This window comes from Pinus tabuliformis, chromosome 8 (genome assembly GCF_031772625.1).
Source record: "Pinus tabuliformis cultivar Carrire ecotype Pingquan chromosome 8, CPIR1, whole genome shotgun sequence".
Taxonomy (NCBI): Eukaryota; Viridiplantae; Streptophyta; class Pinopsida; order Pinales; family Pinaceae; genus Pinus; species Pinus tabuliformis.
The window spans coordinates 799,092,708-799,110,621 of NC_142294.1; the positions used below are offsets into that span (position 1 = coordinate 799,092,708).

At 42.9% G+C, this 17,914-nt stretch overlaps 1 protein-coding gene across 1 annotated transcript in view; it reads right to left on the reverse strand.

Annotated features, from left to right (window-relative positions):
* LOC149237979 (Adenine nucleotide alpha hydrolases-like superfamily protein) overlaps positions 1–15,535 on the reverse strand; it is a 49,691-nt gene extending 34,156 nt beyond the window's left edge. The window contains exon 1 of the mRNA XM_089372880.1: positions 15,009–15,535. Within this exon, the coding sequence (XP_089229006.1) occupies positions 15,009–15,210 (202 nt within the window). The 5' untranslated portion in view covers positions 15,211–15,535. The remainder of the gene's footprint in view (positions 1–15,008) is intronic.
* Between the last annotated feature and the right edge of the window lie 2,379 nt (positions 15,536–17,914).

The following is a 17,914-nucleotide window of genomic DNA, read 5'->3' on the forward strand; positions in this document are numbered from 1 at the left end:
AGTGTTGAATACCCCAAAGGGGTGCAGCATGATGTGATGGATGCAGCAGCATGAGTGCAGCTAGTAAGATGCAGCAGTATGAAGATAAATGTTGTAGCATGATGGGCATAGTGATGAAGTGTAAGCATGATGGGCACAGTGAGGTACAGCATGATGATCCAGCACAGGGAGTTGCAGCATGATGATAAGGTGCAGCAGTTTGATGTGTGCCACATAGTAATGAGGTCAGCATGATGATTGGGTGCAGCATAGTGATGGAGTCACCTTGGAGGATCAGTGGATGCAGTATGCCTTCACCTAAGCTCAGATCAGCTACCTCATATGCCATCTTCTTAGAGAAGATCTCTGCTCTTATTTAGATAAGTCAAAAGGTTGACTTCTGATGTATATGTACTATCTCTCTCTCTGCTGAACTATTGAAGAACATATAAGAAGAATTGATCAAGGGTTTCCCCACATTGGGGTTTGTCCCTGGCTAGCGCCACATCTTGTGTCCTCTTGTCTTGGCTTGTTTTCTGCAATTTATGTTTATGTTCTATCTGCATTTTACTATCATGCTAAATGTGATTGCTAATCTAGAATTGATATTGAGCTAATATGAAAATTGAAGTAAATTTGCTCTCAGCATAGAACATACCTAAAATTAACAAAACATCATCTTCAAGTGAAATTCTTCCTTTGATCCTTTCCCCCACCTTGTCTAGGGTGAGAATATCATTGGTTGCTACATACTTTCCGCATACCCTGAACCGGGTCCACTTGGCCTCGTGTGGTCCCACTCCTTTGAAAGATCATTCTTCAAGAACCATCCAGGATACCAATTTTGACAAGGATTTTAGGGATTGGGGAACTCCTTTACAAATCTTATCCCATAAGCCTAACCCTCAAATCCTCTCTTCCTTTCCCTAGAATACATAGTACCTTGCTTAAAAAGCAAGCAAGCTCCATCCTTCAAACTCTTCTGGGAAAGGATTTATTTGGGTCACTCATATCCATTGACTTATCCTTCATTGGTGACTCCATACGTATGGGGCCTCCCCCCTTTGGTGAAAGTCCATAAATAGAAGGGAGCCTTAGCTGAAGTGGCAATGGGCTAAGTCTCCATTTGTTGCCCTTGGCCTAGCATTTTCCCTTTAGGGATCCCCTTTAGGTCCCCTGCTAGTTTGAGCAGTAACAGGACCACTTGTGGAACGACTTCATACAGGAGGAGCTTTGATTGATCCTTGTGAAAGGCAACAGTGGTACTATGTAATATCCCTTCCTAAACTATTTTGGAACAAGATTAATTTCTACATTTTGGGGTCAATTTTGGAGGTGATGGGGCCCATTCAATTTTATTAGGAGGCTAGAAGTTATTTTGATGTGGTTAAGTTATACGTGGGGGCCACCCACACTAGGAGAATACGCATTCCCTAGTTCGATTTGCATGGAGGGGAAATCGATGGTTAAGTGAGGGACCCACGATGGAGGGAAAATGGAGGGAAAAGTTCTCCACAAAATCTATATAAGGAAGGCAACTCTCCTCATTTCATCATCTTTGGCATATCGAATTTCTCTTTGGTTGCTCGAGCTACTTAGCTAAGTCACTTGTTGTTTAGCAAGAGTTCTTCAAGCGAAGAGCTCACCCTTTCTTCGGGGGACTTCGAGTGCCACCCTAGGAAGGTTTTTCTTCATTTCTTCAGGAGGAGGATCTCATTGTGATTTCCAGCGATTGCATTCATCTCTAGGTGGTGCATATTACTGGAGGGCACAGTGAAGAGGAGGTTGATTTTGCTTGTGGTGTCTTGCAGTGGATTTTGGGTGAGAGATTTTCCGGAGAGGAGGCATCGGAGGATTGTTGGCATTTGGGAGAGTTTTGGAGGTGGAGGAGTGTGCTACCTTGCAGGGTGATTTTCGCACTTCCTGGGCCAACGCAGAGGCAGCATTGGGTGCTCATGTGGAGGGTAGAGTATCAACATTGAAGGTTGAACTTCACTGTGGAGGTTAAGGGAAATATTTGGAAAGGTGATTGCTGCATTTTTGGAGCTTGGAGGAGGATTTCGTTGGTGTTCCTGGCAAGCCATATTCCTTGAGCATTTTGGAGGGCGTGGGGCCTATTAGAGGCCGAATTTGGAAGGTAAATATCCGACCAAACCATTTTTGGGTTTCTCTAGGTTTTTGACAAGGATCCCAAATATAAAGTTTCAGAATTTTCTAAGCACCGGAAGTGGGGTTTCCAGCCGTATCTTTGCACTAGACAGTGCAGAATTGCTAGGGATTGCACAATGCCTTTGGGGGTCGATTTTGAGAGGTCAAAATCGAGCCAAACCATTTCTGGGTTTTTCTGGGTTTTGGCCAAGGAGTTTGTGGTTGAAATTTCAAAATTTTCTGAGCACCAGAGGCAGGGTTTCTTGCAGCACCTTTCCAACTAGCAGTTGTCGTAGCTGGGAGACAGCGCAGAGCTTTAGAGGAGCAGTTGCTTTCTAGCATTTGGGATTACTATCGACACTTGGGTTCTGTCTACCTTGTCCTTGAGGCAAGCCCAGGTGCTCTTTCCATACTATTGTACATTGCTCCATTACTAAATAAGATGGCTCAGCTAGTTCCCATTTCTGTTATGTATTGAGTATTTGTTGATAGTTTAATTTGTCTATGCAATAATCGAATTGGCTTTTGTGTATCACTGTTTGTTTAAGTTTGGAACATTACAGTGGTATCAGAGCATGATCTTGGCCCAGCTGTGGGAAATTAGCCAGAAGATCATGGAAGCTTTGGGTATGAGTGCACAATGACGGGTGAAACCGGAGACAAACCCATGGCTCAAGGGAAATCCAGTATGCAGAAATTTTGGGGTGGAATCCGTTGGGACGATAAAAGGTTGGCCCGGTTGAGGTTAATAGACTAGATCCATCCTCACCCTTACAACAGAGACACTAGAGATGAGCAGGTCGTGGGGGTGCAGCCATCTACATCATCTAGGGAAAGTCGACAGAATCAAGGCACTAGATCTCCTAAAAAGGAGCAAGCACGACAGGGATAGTTAGAGGGTGAGACCAAGGGACGCTTTTGCTGGTGGAGACCTGGATTTAGATACCAGGAGCCTGAGGAGGAGGTTGAGCATGATGCTGAGAGCCCACAGGATGGTGAGGAGCACATCGATCTACCCAGTGTGGCACAAGAGTCACCATTATTCGAGACCTCTTTGATAGCCCCAGTTGGCACCTTGGTGGAGAGGATAGAGCCTACACACATAGAGCCATCTGTTGAAGAGGTGCCACCCATGGTTGAGGTGTCGATAGTTGATGAGATGTCCAGAGTTGTGACTGAGTCTGCAGGTGATAGATACCCACGGCAGATTCATCAGTTCCAGGCCGGCCTTCTAGCATTGAGAGAGAAGGCCACGACAGTACGAGAGGCCATTCTACAACAAAACGAGGAGCTGGAGGGCATGAGAGTGGTTTGTGTTGATTTAGTGGCCAAACTGACTCACGTTGGGGTACGGTTGGATTCCCTAATGGTACAACTAGAGTTCACTTTAGAGCATCAGAGCAACCCTCTTCAGACATACATAGATGGGGTTTGTAGCGTTAGTAGTTTAGCAGGCATGACAGGGACAGTTATAGGGTGAGACCAAGGGACGCTTTTGTTGGTGGAGACTTAGATTTAGATACCAGGAACCTGAGGAGGAGATTGAGCATGATGCTGAGAGCCCACAGGATGGTTCAGGAGCACATCGATCTACCTGGTGTGGCACAAGAGTCACCATTATTCGAGACCTCTTTGATAGCCCCAGTTGGCACCTTGGTGGAGAGGATAGAGCTTACACACATAGAGACATATGTTGAAGAGGTGTCACCCATGGTTGAGGTGTCGATTGTTGATGAGATGTCCAGAGCTGTGACCGAGTCTGCAGGTGATAGATACCCATGGCAGATTCATCAATTCCAGGTTGGCCTTCTAGCATTGAGAGAGAAGGCCACGACAGTACGAGAGGCCATTCTACAACAAAACGAGGAGCTGGAGGGCATGAGAGTGGTTTGTGCTGATTTAGTGGCCAAACTGACTCACGTTGGGGTATGGTTGGATTCCCTAATGGTACAACTAGAGTTCACTTTAGAGCATCAGAGCAGCCCTCTTCAGACATACATAGATGGGGCCTGTAGCGTTAGTAGTTTACCTCTGCACCTTGGAGAGAGAGAAGCAGAGCCACCTCGACATATTTTATGTGTTGACCAGGCTGATGAGGTGAGGCGACATGAGCAGTGCAGGGTGCAACATTTGCAGGATGGAGGGCTTGTCCTGCATATGAGAGTTCGTACATTCAATCCCTCTCTTGGGGTTGGATGGTGAGAGATTCTGAGTTGGTACCTGGTGGAGTGGGCTATGGAGACGGTAGTGGACCCAGGTGGAGCTCACTAAGAGTTTCCAGGCACTGAGGATGTTGGAAGCCCCGATTAGCATTGGGATCCGGGAGGGACCACCTATCATTTCCCAGGTATACCAGTTGACTACAGCCTGGATGGTATAGTTGACCTAGCAGCTGAGCACACACATTCGCTAGGGGAGTTTGGGTCAGCACCAGTGGTCAACCAACTCATGGGCAGACTCCTTGGGTTGTCTTGGTATGAAGGTTGTGCATGGGATCATAGGATGATCAGCCTACTATGGCAGGAGCTTGTCGGAGGAGGTGGCATCGGCAGGCCACCAAACAGTGCCTTGTATGGAGTTGGGGATTCCTCACACTTGCGTAGGGCATGGAGGACACAGAGGAGCAGAGCAGTGGTGGCATCACTACTGGTGCCTAAAGAGATTCACTTCTGGGGCCCCTCAGGGAGGATTTGGAGGGGAGGTCCCCTCATTGGAGAGCATGGTGATGCGAGGGTGGAGGTGATGATACAGGTTGGATGCGGGCCAACGCATAGGGACACAACTTTAGGCCATCTCATTCGGGGATGGGTAGGAGCATCTAGCGTGGAAAGGTGGTCTGCAGATGGGCATGGAGACGCATGGGGGTGTGCCATAGTATGTTGGACTGCGTTGTGGAGTGGGAGTGCCTCACATCACATTGAGCACATGCGGGGAGTGACTGGTGCAGTGACACAGGCGGGACACAGGACGGTACAGGATGGCATAGCCGTAGCTGGGGGTATCCAGTGGTGTACAGGGACAGGTTGCATCATATAGTGGCATGTCGAGGAATGCGGTGTTGCTTGGTGGTGTGCAGTGACACATGGTGCGGCGCAGCGGGATCTTGGAGCGTTGCCTCCAAGGAGGCCTATGGACAGGGGCATTAGGTGTACCATTGGATGCAGCTCACCTAGGATCGATGATGACATTGTTGAGCATCTGGGGACACCATGTTTAGTGGAGACACGACTTCGAGGGGGTTATCAGCAGATCTGAGGTGGAGAGAGGGTCATCCATAGGATTACTCTTGAGTATTCCGGCAGATTCTTGATCATACCCTTTGGGACATACCCACCCATCATCCTCCAGTGTTGCTTACAGTCGCAGAGTGTTTGGTTGTTACCCCTTGACACTCTCCATTCGGGCAGCAGGGCATGGGAGGCTCACCCTAGGCAGTTGGATGAGACACCGCGTGTCATGGGCTGGGAGGAGACTCTCCAGTTGAGACACTTGGTAGGTGCACGAGCTGACGGATACATGCGTAGGGATGGCGTGGTTGATTGTCGAGGTAGCATATGTTCCACCCCTGGGCTCACACTTGGGGAGGTGACCGAGAGGAAGTTGCATGTTGCTTTTTCAACTGGACAACTTGAGGCGTTGGGGGAGCATGAGGTGCAGGGGATGGTAGTCCTTGTCGGTAGGATGATGTCGAGGCTTCCGGCAGTACCTGAGCACATCATCAGGAGCTGGAATAACAGATCTTGCTATGTGATTTGGCAGGCGCAGAGCAGTTGGTTATTTGCGACACAGGTTCTTGATGCTCGGTGTCTACCTATTGGATACCTACAGGAGACACAGATGGGGCACAGGGGGGTCCCAATAGCTAGCAGCATGTCACAACAACAGACAGAGAGGATTGGGGGTTGTGGACCTCCAGTATGGTTATGGGATCCATGGATCCAGTGGATTGGTGGGATACTCCACTCCTCAGTGAGCATGGTCGAGATAACTGGCAAACTGATTCATTCACAGGCAGACACATGGGGATCACCGAAGCCCTCACCATAGGGCAAGGCAGATTGTTGCTCAGGATTGGGGCTAGCCATGGAGTGATAGGCGCTGGCACTATTGAGTCACTTTGGCAAGATTGGCCTAGCCTCGATCATTGCATAGATTATGGCTGAGAGTTATGGGAGAGGAGGCTCTGGTATGAGCATGCTAGGAAGTCAGTCATGACCAGAGTGTCACAATGTCAACAGGATAGGTTCCTTCTGCGACGGGCAGGGGATTCTGGCATAACAGGGTTGAGCAGTTCAGCTACCCATAGAGGTGAGTTGGTTTCTACAGGGGAGGGTCATCCAGATCCTCCATTTGGTTTTATTGATTCATTGATGGTGTGGGGAACTTCACCGATGTGGCAGGGTGATCGACAGGAGGAGATCGGGGGAGGCCCGATTAGACAAGGGTTCAATCCCACCAGGATTGGATTGCATCTTCAAGAGCTTACTCTTGTAGTGCATGAGATGGGATATTCAGTAAGGTAGCTTCAGGGGGAATTGGACGGATTTTTACATCGTCAAGATGCTCTACTTATTGGCAATAGACAGAGGGGTTCTAACGCCCCTATCTGGCAGGATAGTGAGTGGAGCAAGGGGTGCTTCACGCTGATCAGGTTGGCTTGGGATCTTGGTATCGAGGGACCCCTTCACTATAGGATAGTACAACAATCAGGGACGATCCAATGGCATGTTTGGGACCCTGGTGAAGTTTGCAGAGACAATGGGGATCTACGGTCAGAGAGGGCGCTTGTTTAGGCACTACTTGAGGACAAGCAATTTTTGGTGCATTGGAGGAGCTTGCCAGATGAGGATGCTACTTGGGAGGGCGAGCACATACTTGGGCATCCAGCACTAAAGTTGCTTAGGGACAAGCAACATTTGGGAGGGGAGGATTGTAATGTCCCTTCCTAAACTATTTTGGAACAAGATTAATTTCTACATTTTGGGGTTAATTTTGGAGGTGATGGGGCCCATTCAATTTTATTAGGAGGCTAGAAGTTATTTTGATGTGGTTAGGAGAATAGGCATTCCCTAGTTCGATTTGCATGGAGGGGAAATCGATGGTTAAGTGAGGGACCCACGATGGAGGGAAAATGGAGGGAAAAGTTCTCCACAAAATCTATATAAGGAAGGCAACTCTCCTCATTTCATCATCTTTGGCATATCAAATTTCTCTTGGTTGCTCGAGCTGCTTAGCCAAGTCACTTATTGTTTAGCAAGAGTTCTTCAAGAGAAGAGCTCACACCCTTTCTTCGAGGGACCTTCGAGTGCCACCCTAGGAAGGTTTTTCTTCATTTCTTCAAGAGGAGGATCTCATTGTGATTTCCAGCGATTGCATTCATCTCTGGGTGGTGCATATTACTGGAGGGCATAATGAAGAGGAGGTTGATTTTGCTTGTGGTGTCTTGCAATGGATTTTGGGTGAGAGATTTTCCGGAGAGGAGGCATCGGAGGATTATTGGCATTTGGGAGAGTTTTGGAGGTGGAGTGTGCTACCTTGCAGGGTGATTTTCGCACTTCCTGGGCCAGCGCAAAGGCAGCACTAGGTGCTCACATGGAGGGTAGAGTATTAGTATTTGAGGCTGAACTTCACCGTGGAGGTTAAGGGAAATATTTGGAGAGGTGATTGCTGCATTTTTGGAGCTTGGAGGAGGATTTCGTTGGTGTTCCTGGCAAGTCGTATTCCTTGCGCAGTTTGGAGGGCGTGGAGCCTATTGGAGGCTGAATTTGGAAGGTCAAAATCTGGCCAAACCATTTCTGTTTTTTTCTAGGTTTTTGACAAGGATCCCAGATATAAAGTTTCAGAATTTTCTGAGCACCGAAAGTGGGGTTTCCAACCGTATCTTTGCAGCAGACAGTGTAGAATTGCTAGGGATTGCATAGTGCCTTTGGGGGTCGATTTTGGGAGGTCAAAATCGGGCCAAACCATTTCTGGGTTTTTCTGGGTTTTGGCCAAGGAGTTTGTGGCTGAAATTTCAGAATTTTCTAAGCACCAGAGGCGGGGTTTCTTGCAGCACCTTTCTAGCCAGCAGTTGTCGTAGCTAGGAGACAGCGCAGAGCTTTAGAGGAGCAGTCGCTTTCTAGCATTTGGGATTACTGTCGACACCTGGGTTCTATCTAGCTTGCCCTTGAGGCAAGCCCAGGTGCTCTTTCCATACTATTGTACATTGCTCCATTACTAAATAAAATGGCTCAGTTGGTTCCCATTTCTGTTGTGTATTGAGTATTTGCTGATAGTTTAATTTTTCTGTGGAATAATTGAATTGGATTTTGTGTATCACTGTTTGTATAAGTTTGGGACATTACATACTAGCAGTAGTTCCGAGTAGAAAGGAGATGACAACGAGAGTGTTGCTCTTGTGAGCAAGGGCAACACGGAACACCTTCCTCGCTAAGAGGGAGTGTTGGTTGATCTAGCTCGGACAAGTGTTCTAGCCTCAAGTGGTGTCAATGAGGCTAGGAACACAAGAGTAGAAAATATCTGCAAGCCCAAGTTATTCCTTTGAATGTAAATGTCTTAATTAAATTAATTAATCAGTTTTAAATATTTTCCCAAGTTTTAACTTAGGAAATAGATTAATTAATTAGTAATATTTGAAACATGGTCGGTTTTCCTATAGACTCTTTTTATAAAGTTTTTAAGTGATCTTAGCCATCAAATAGATCATTTCAGATCTAGATCTTGGTCGTTGATTTCTCAACGAGAGATTATAAAGGAAATCGATGGGCAGTCTTGGAGATCATTCATTGCAGTGAAGAGGACGCAGTGATAGTGTGGGGCTTGACACCAGTGAGGGTTTCAGCAACAGTTGAAGCAGTGAATATTTTTGGAGTTTTCTTTCAACAGTATGCTTCTAGGTTCCGAGATTTGGAGGAGGAATTCTCGCAGCGTTTTTCTGCACACAGGGAGGCTGAGTTATTGAGGTTGTGAGGGTTCCAGGAGAGGCCGAGTTTTTTCTCTAAGAGAGGCCAAGATTGCGAAGAGGAGGTTGTACAGATTGCCAGGAGGGTCGTTTCAAGTTGTGAAGGGAGGCCATGAGCCTTCCAGTGGTCGGATCGACCTGTGGAGGTGAATAAATATTTTGTTAGAGCTTTGTCGAGGTTTGGCAAGCGGTATGGTAATATTCATCAATTGCAAAATTTGCCGAAGATTAATAAAACTTTCAATCTGAAGAACTAGTTTTCCCTTTGAGGGTTTTCCACGAATGTTTTGCCTGAAAATATTCTGTCCATTTTGTGATTGGTTTTCTCTCAGAGTTTCAGCAGTTTATTTTTGTGAATAATGCAATCATGTTTTTATTTGATATTTGCAATACATTAATTTTGCTCAGAATTAAATACATTGGATAATTACCAGTTGATTGCAATAAGTGATATTTTTATCGATTTTTCACAAAGGAGACATGCCCCTTGGGCATCACTAGACCACTATAAATACAAATTCGGCCTCTGTCATTTTGACATCAATTCGGATCATCAAAAATCATCTGTTCTCTGTTCACACGTGCGAAGAAGGGATAGCATAAAATACATAAGTTTGACCGATGTTGACCACTACTTGACAGAGTTTTCTGGCTGCTGTTTGACCACAGTTCTAAAGCAGTTTGACCAAGATTCTAAGGCAGCTGCAGCAGGCCAAATTTTGGCTCTGTTGACTAGGGTCGACCGAATTCTAGGCAGCAGCAGGAGCCGAATTTTTTGTCTGTTTGACCACGCTTGACTTGTATGATTTCTGTGGTTTTTTTAGCCAATTTTTGACTGGAAATATCAGATTGTAACTTTGTTGAACTGAAGAATTTCTCCTAGAAAAGATTGTTGGGTTTCCTCTTGAGTTTGGGTCTCCCAGGTGAAAATTTGTGTCTCTTTGTGTGCTTGGCTGTCTCTTTATGATCCTACTGTCATTATTGCATCACTGTTGAGATTTTCTTTGTATAACTGCTTAATGATACATGTAACATAAGTTAACTGGATTAAGAAATCATTGTAAGTAATTATCAGTTTAGAAAATCAACAATAACCTCTATTATTGGTCACCACCTCCACACTCAACTCTTGGCTTTTTGCGTACCGTGACTACTCAGTTCTTTAACTTTTCAATTGCTCTATTTATTCATTTCCATAGCACATGAATAAACAAGGGTTTGGCCTTTTATATGGGGTTCTTTTTCTTGGTTGTTGTGCAGAAGCATAAAATGCATCTATTCTCTTTGAGAGTTTGCTACTATAATGCATTCAGCTCTGAATGAATAATATCGGTTTCTTACAGCAGTTTTGTGTGTTGTAGCTCCATTTATTTATTTCTACAACTGCAAAGTTGTATAGATGTAGGTTATGTGTATGTTTATTTCTACAATTTGATTTGGCTTCATTGCTGCTGTCTACTTCCCTCTTTTATACACATTAACTTTTATGATTAGCGTATGTCTGCCAGATTCCCTTGCTAATTTGGGTCATCAAGCTAGAGGTTGAATTGGGAATCCATAGACATGTCATCCTTCAATTTGTGGAGAAAGGTCAGATAGTGTGACTTGGGTTGTGCCAGAAATAGTACGACAAGGAGTGTTGTTGTAACAAACTGAGTAGTGTAAATAGCAAAAGGAAGATTAGCCAAGCAAGGATCATTCTTAACAATTGCAAATTAGCATTATAAAACACATTGCATTATCTGTGTATATATGAAAAACAATAGAGACACTTGTCTGTGTATAAATGAAAACTTTACAATGTTGCTACATAATCTAGTAACATTATAGAATAGTATGTGGCTTTGTAGTGTATGGATACAACTATGGACCTAGATCTCGCAAAGATAGAAAGAGTACCAATCCCTCTCTATTGTTCAATATCCGTGATCCAAGATCCTTTACAAGTATAATGATTAGATATTCATAGAAGAAAGAGGACGATTAGATCAATCAAGATTACCCCTAATTCTCATCCTCAAGCACAATGAATGAAGACAAATTGACACTGTCACTTGCAAGTTTAGGAAGTTGACCTACTCCACTTTGATCACCCAATTAGTTGGTTGTGCCAATCTTCTAAGTTGTCATGTGTCATTGATGTGGACCATTGAGGTGGCAAAATGGACAATTAGTTGACTTGTATGATGATTTGGCACCAATCAAATCAAGCACGGGTGCTGGAAGATTGGCACATTGAAGATCAGGCATTAGTCATGGATAAAGGGTCAAGAACAACGAGGAGTTGGCACTGATCATACAAGAGGGCAGCATGACAAGCTCTAAACTTTTGTCGTGGCACTAATCTAACATGTTGAAGCTTGGAAAAGATCTCGCATGGACTAGAAGAGCATGAATGCACAGCTCAGCCTCAATCTAATTGGAGGCTCAAACTAATTGTAGAAAATCCACGAAATTCTGATTTGCTAATATGAGCAATCTGAAATAAAATTTATTCTCACATAAACACATAATTCCACTAGATGCAGCGGAATAGGAACAGAAATAAAAGCACAGTCACACAATTCAAAAACACAAAATTGTCTGGGAAACCCAACTGGGAAATCCCTCTACTTGATGGGAATTTTATTGATAGCAAAAACTGAGCAATTGATCTCTTACAAAATACAACTATTTCAATCTAAGTTGCACGAAAAGGGGAAACGGGTACAAGTTTCCGAAATGGGAAGCGATACGAAACGCAACCTCCCCAAATTTTGGAAACGGGGAAACACGAATATATATATATATATATTGAAAATATTTAAATATATATATATATATATGTGCAATCATAAAGCATAAATGATACATTATAATTTATTACACTTAAACATTAAGATTTAATTTACATCACATTTACTCATGAATGATCACATAATGAAAATAAAAATATCGGAATATCCAAAAGCAACGTTTATTATATATCCAAATCTCAAAATCAGCCTTTATTTATATTAATATATGAGGCTGCAAGTACAATAAAGACTATAAGGCTGCAAGAGAGAGATCCAAATCAGGATTTTCTGCATCCACATCCCATTCTTTAGAAGGACCACTGTTGTATTGGGAGTCTCCTCCTACATAGTCGAACGACCTTAGTGCTCTTGATTAAATACATGTTTCATACCCTAGTACCATACATGATCTTGATTATTGGGAGTTTCCCCTGCATAGAGGGCTTGATTCTCTTGATTAAATACAAGTTCCATACCTTAGTACATGATAAAATCCAATGGAAACATTGCAATCCCCCCAATCATGAAATCCTGAAAAACAAATAAGTCTGCTGGATTTTGAGTGAGATCTAAAATTCTACTTTCTCCATATGAAATCCAATGAGGGCGAAACCACTCTCAAACATCCTCAGTCATTTCATGGTAATGTTAAAAATTTAAGTAAAAGGATGAAAATGGAAAATAAAGGAGAATATCACTTTTACTTTAAGAATTTAACATTACCATGAACTGCATATGCCTCAAACTTCCTGATGAACTGCAATTCACTTTTATAACTTTAGACACACATCTAGAAATCACTAACATACCCTAAAAGTAAATTAAAAAACAAATTAAAAAAACACAAGTTAATGAGGAAACGTGGGTCGTACGGCCCTGAAACACGTTTCCGGCCGTATTGGCCACGTTTCCGTTTCGGGAAACGTGGCAGTACGGCCGGAAACGCGTTTCACGGCCGTACCAAACGCGTTTCCGCGTTTCGTACCCGTTTCCGTACGGAAACGGACCTCTATGCCACGTTTCCTGCAACATAGGTTTCAATCTGAAAGACACACTTGTCTTTCCTACTTGATCTAAGCTTGAAACCTTTGCAAGACTGCTGATCTCTGCTGCCCTCTACCAACCTGTGCACAAACTTCTCTTGCACACTCTTCCTCTCACAAGCTCCACGCACAAACTTGTGCTTCCTATTGCTTGGTCTCACCAACTCATGCTCACCAAAACAATGATTAAACTTGTGCCTTCATTCCTCCTTTTAAAGGCAATCCGAATGGTTAAAAAACTCGTCCTATTTCAAGTCCACCACTTGAAAGTTTGAAACTCAATCACTTGTGTTTTTCCTCAATCAACTCACACTAGAAAATCAAGAACTCAACTTTCAATTTTAACACGTCAGTTAACTGCATCCTAACTCGTCCTAATTTTTAGGGACTGATTCCTAAATTATAGGAACATGTCTTAATTTATAGGGAATCTCTTAATATTTAGGAGCTCGAGACATGCACAAGAAGGAAGTCGTTTTGGCTCCTATGATTAAGGCACAAATCAAGGAAACCTTTTCTCACTAATATTTTCAACAGTTGGCACTGGTCACACAAGAGGGAAGCATGACAAGCTTTAAACTTTTGTCGTGGCACTAATCTAACATGTTGAAGCTTGGAAAAGATGTCACATGGACTAGAAGAGCACGAATGCACAGCTTAGGCTCAAACTAATTGGAGGCAATAAAAGCCCAAGTATATATACCAAGTAATAAATTGTATAACTTAAGAAGGTATGAAACCATAAGGTCTCTGTTCATCTTATGGATTGACTACTTTTGATCAAATTGAAAAACACTAAACTAGCTCATAGTCTAGTGTCTGGTTGTGATCCAATTCATGCTTGAATCCAGAGGGTCTTCTACATTGACATACGATCCAGTACACAAGTAGAAACAGTTGAAGAAATTCATTGTGATTCTCTTGAATCAGAATGGATCTCCTACCTTGACATATTATTGAGTAGAAAGAGATCAGGAAATTAATTAACTATAGTAACCTACTATTCTATGAAATAATTTAAGAAGTTTCTGTAAATTTCATCTTGATTTGCTGAAATCTCTTGTTTTACAATAGATTTCAATTTTTTGGCTAAGCTTTGCCTCTGTTGTTCCGTTTTTGAGCCTGGTCGATTGTGAGATATCATCTAATCTGCTAACAATGACGTTCTCTGCAACAGTATATTCATAATATTTGTCATAAGACTTCCTGATCCTCTTTTACCACCTAAAAGTGTGAACCAGTGTCGTTATAGTTAATATAGGGAATCTAATCACAGAATCCTACAGCCAAAAAAAAACATTGCTGAAAACACTAAGAACTAAGGAGTTAATTTAAAACGATCCGTAAACCTGCATAGTATTGTTTTAGCCGCCATCAAATACTATCCATCTATCTACATCGACATACAATATCACATTCAAAATCCAGGGTTCCAATCCCGCTTCACGCCAGAATTGGTAGGGCCTATCTTTCCTTCATAGCATGAAGAGTCAAACTAATGGTTTTTACCATTTACCTTCTCCCCTAAGGGGTGATAATTTGAAGGGGGCACAGGGACACCAGGACTGCTATGAGTGAAATTGTGACTGTATGAACTGCGATGATCGAAAATTCATCAATGGCCACACAGGCATCCCAAGTCACAGTGACAAACTGGGTGTCTAATGGCATGGAGTTATCTTCGAGACCTGAGTTTTGCCTTCTCAAAATTTAAATCAAAATCTACCTCGCTTGTATGGATTGAGTTTAAAAGGGGCAAGGTTAGGTGACGTGGAATTCCCAGACAACTTTGGCGTGTTAAATATTCTTCAGACCTAGATTCTAAGCAGTAGGAAGTCAGTGTTTTCTTTGAAATGCAGCCCCTCAGGGCACGTCTTTTTAGCGCTTCAGTAAAAAAAATAAAAAAATTTAACGTAGTGCAGGAAATTTAAGCATTAGATTTGCCAGATCAGAGATCTAATTTTGTCATCCGAAACAAATTCAATACAGCATTTGATAATATCCAGTTACAGTCAAATAATTCAGTCAGCTCTGCGATCACCAAAAGTTTTACAGGCATTATGTCTCTATATACACAGAAGGAAAGAGTGACAGACTCACTGGGTCCGCCGAAGGGAATCGATCCTGGGTTTAAACCTGCAGAAATAGAAGGCGGGGACTGCACGTGCAGTACAACAAATTTTCCCCCTTCCTTATCACCAACCGGAGGACACAGTCTGATGTTGTCCAGAGCCCATTCCAATGCAAGCATGCTCTGCTCGCTCCCATCCACAGCCACAACCACGCATTTCAATGACCCCATCTCCTCTTGCCGAAAGAATCTCCACTGGAATTGCAGAAAACCTGTTGCTTAACAATATTCCGAACGAGATGAGATAACAGCTATTTCTTTCTTAGAAATATTGATCACAGTTGGCAATCCGCATCTTTTTATGCTATCAAAAGGAAGGTAATCAGGGGCTCCACTATGTAATCCCTTGTGTTTATCCGCGGATATTGGGCCCTTGCCGACCCTCCACTAATTGGTTTCTTTATATTTTGAATGAGTTCTCTGTTTACGATCTGCAAAAGTCACCATTTTAACTCCCTCCGAGCAGCCTTCACAACACTTCGGAGAATCTTTAGTCCTTGATCCAACACCTGTCATTTAGAAAAGTTACACGTTCAGTCCCTCAAGGGGTGAGTCAAACGAATGAAATCTTTGTCAATCATATTTTATTGATATATCATTTTTTTATGTTATCAATTCAGCCTGTAAAATGCTATTGATAGGCCACGCCATTCTGCACAATCATGGCAATTGCTTTATTTTGTTGATATTTCATTTTTTAAATCATTAATTGAGTCTCATAAAATATTGCCCAATTATGGCAATCGTTTTTGAATGATATATGTACAGTCAGATATGGAAGCATAGGAAGAAGTCGATATTCGCACTTTTCCAAAGCATCTTCGGAATTTGTTTAGGAGTTAGGTGGAGGAATTGCCTCCGCCGTCATTGAAATTTGGGCAAAAAATTTTCAAAAATCTTGTAGAAGCAGTGTTTGAATCATGTTTTTGATGGTGGAAATGGAATCAGCACCATCAAAAACTTCTAGGGCACTTAAAATATGAATTTTAACAACTTTTACTTGGATTTACAAAAATCTCCAGATTTTTTCAAAATATGACCTGAATTTCCATAACTTTCAGGGAAAAAAAGCATAATTGTTAGACCACGGCATTTGTTTATATAACTTTTAATTAATTTTTTATTTGTTCGAGTGATTATTGGAATTTGATTATATAATTTATGGTTAAATTGAATGGAGGAAAATGGGATTGCATGAGATAGTAGGAGGTTGTTTTACATGTGCATGTAGTTTAAGATGGGCTTTTTCCTCAGTGTTGGTCGTACAAGGTTATTTTCGACACATATAAGGGTAAATTTTGTTTTTACTTGCTTTAGCATTCAAATGGTTGGAAGACTGTAGCAGTTGATTTAACAACTGGGTGTTAGAGATTCATTTTGGGCATGTGCTTTGGGAGGTGAGGAACGGGTCTATGATAAATCTGGCATGTGGGGGAAGAATGGATGATGAGGAGCTCGTTGACTATGCGCTGGAGTAAGAAGGGGAGGGTCCTACTTGGGTAACTGACAACAAATTCTTATCCAACTCAATGGGGACTAGCTTAGTGGACATGTTGGGCTCATCTGCGAATCCGCACAGCCGACCTACAGCTCTCGAAGCAAAAAAGGTCGGGATCAAGAAGGAGGCTTGGATGTGAAGTCCTCCTTGCGGCTAACCCTAACCTAGGGTTCCTACAAGATGGGGGTCATGAAATCGAGGTTCAGTCCCAAACCTTATCAGAGTTTTTGGGGGGTTTCTCTATGGCTCCACCTTCTTTGTTTACAGACCTTCTCTGGTACAAATATGAATCCTCTTTAGTCGATCAAGGCTGCATTTTTTATCTGAAGGTCTCAGGGGACTTGCACACCTCTTGGTCCTTTCTACATTCTAAAGGTTTTTTAACTCGAAGGCTCTCTCATAATGTAGAGCCCTCTCCAAATTTTGTTGGATCGCTCCCCCTTAGAAAAGGCATACAAACAACCACCAGTAGCTTCATCAACAAAATTTTGGTTGCAAAAGGAGGTGAAGGTCGAAATTCTGAAGGAAGCGTAAACAAAGTAGGCGGGACAATAGGTAACAATGAAAAACATGGCAACTCTTATTCTTCAAGAGGAAAGTCATCAGGACAAAAGCGGAGAAAGAGTCGTCGTCTAAAGAAAAAACTAAATCGATCGAAACAAAAATTGGTACTGGGGGAAGACGTCATGATGAGAAACATTATAGCGATGGGGGACAGAACACTAGCGAGAATAGCCAAAGCAAGGAAATTCAATAATGGCACCATTCAACCATGGATAAAAAGAGACTTAAACCCCAACTTAAATCCCCCCCAAGGTTATATTGTTGCCCAAAGGGTGGATTCAGTTAAACTTTCAGGAACATGCGAAAGCTTTGTGGACCTCCCAAAAGGCTTAGCATATTCACTCTACACCTGTTATTTTCAATTTTCAGACTCCTCTTAATCAAGGGATCAATTTTTAGCTCAAAAATGAAAGTGCCCAAAAAGTCTTGAAACGAGCGCCATATCGAAGTGCTCGTCGTTCTGAATCTAATGATGTTTGTTTCACCTCAATCCAACACCATATACTCTAGATATCGTGTTCTAATCGTTTTCCAAAAAAGGTAAAAGTTGGGCAGGTCTGTTGACTAGGCAACTGACTGGGTTGACCGTACTACTGAGTCAGCAAGGTGACCATATAAGTACGAGCCAACCAGAAGTGGACAAGTGGCATCATCTGATTCGTTGGTAGCTAGGCGCATTTGATTGGTTGTGGCATATTTTATTTGGACCAATGATCGGGTGACACATGGCCTAGTCATGGGCTATCACGTGGCACCCTAGGGTCAACTAAAATTTTGGCATGGGTCGGCTAGAGGCCAGACCAGGATTCAAAC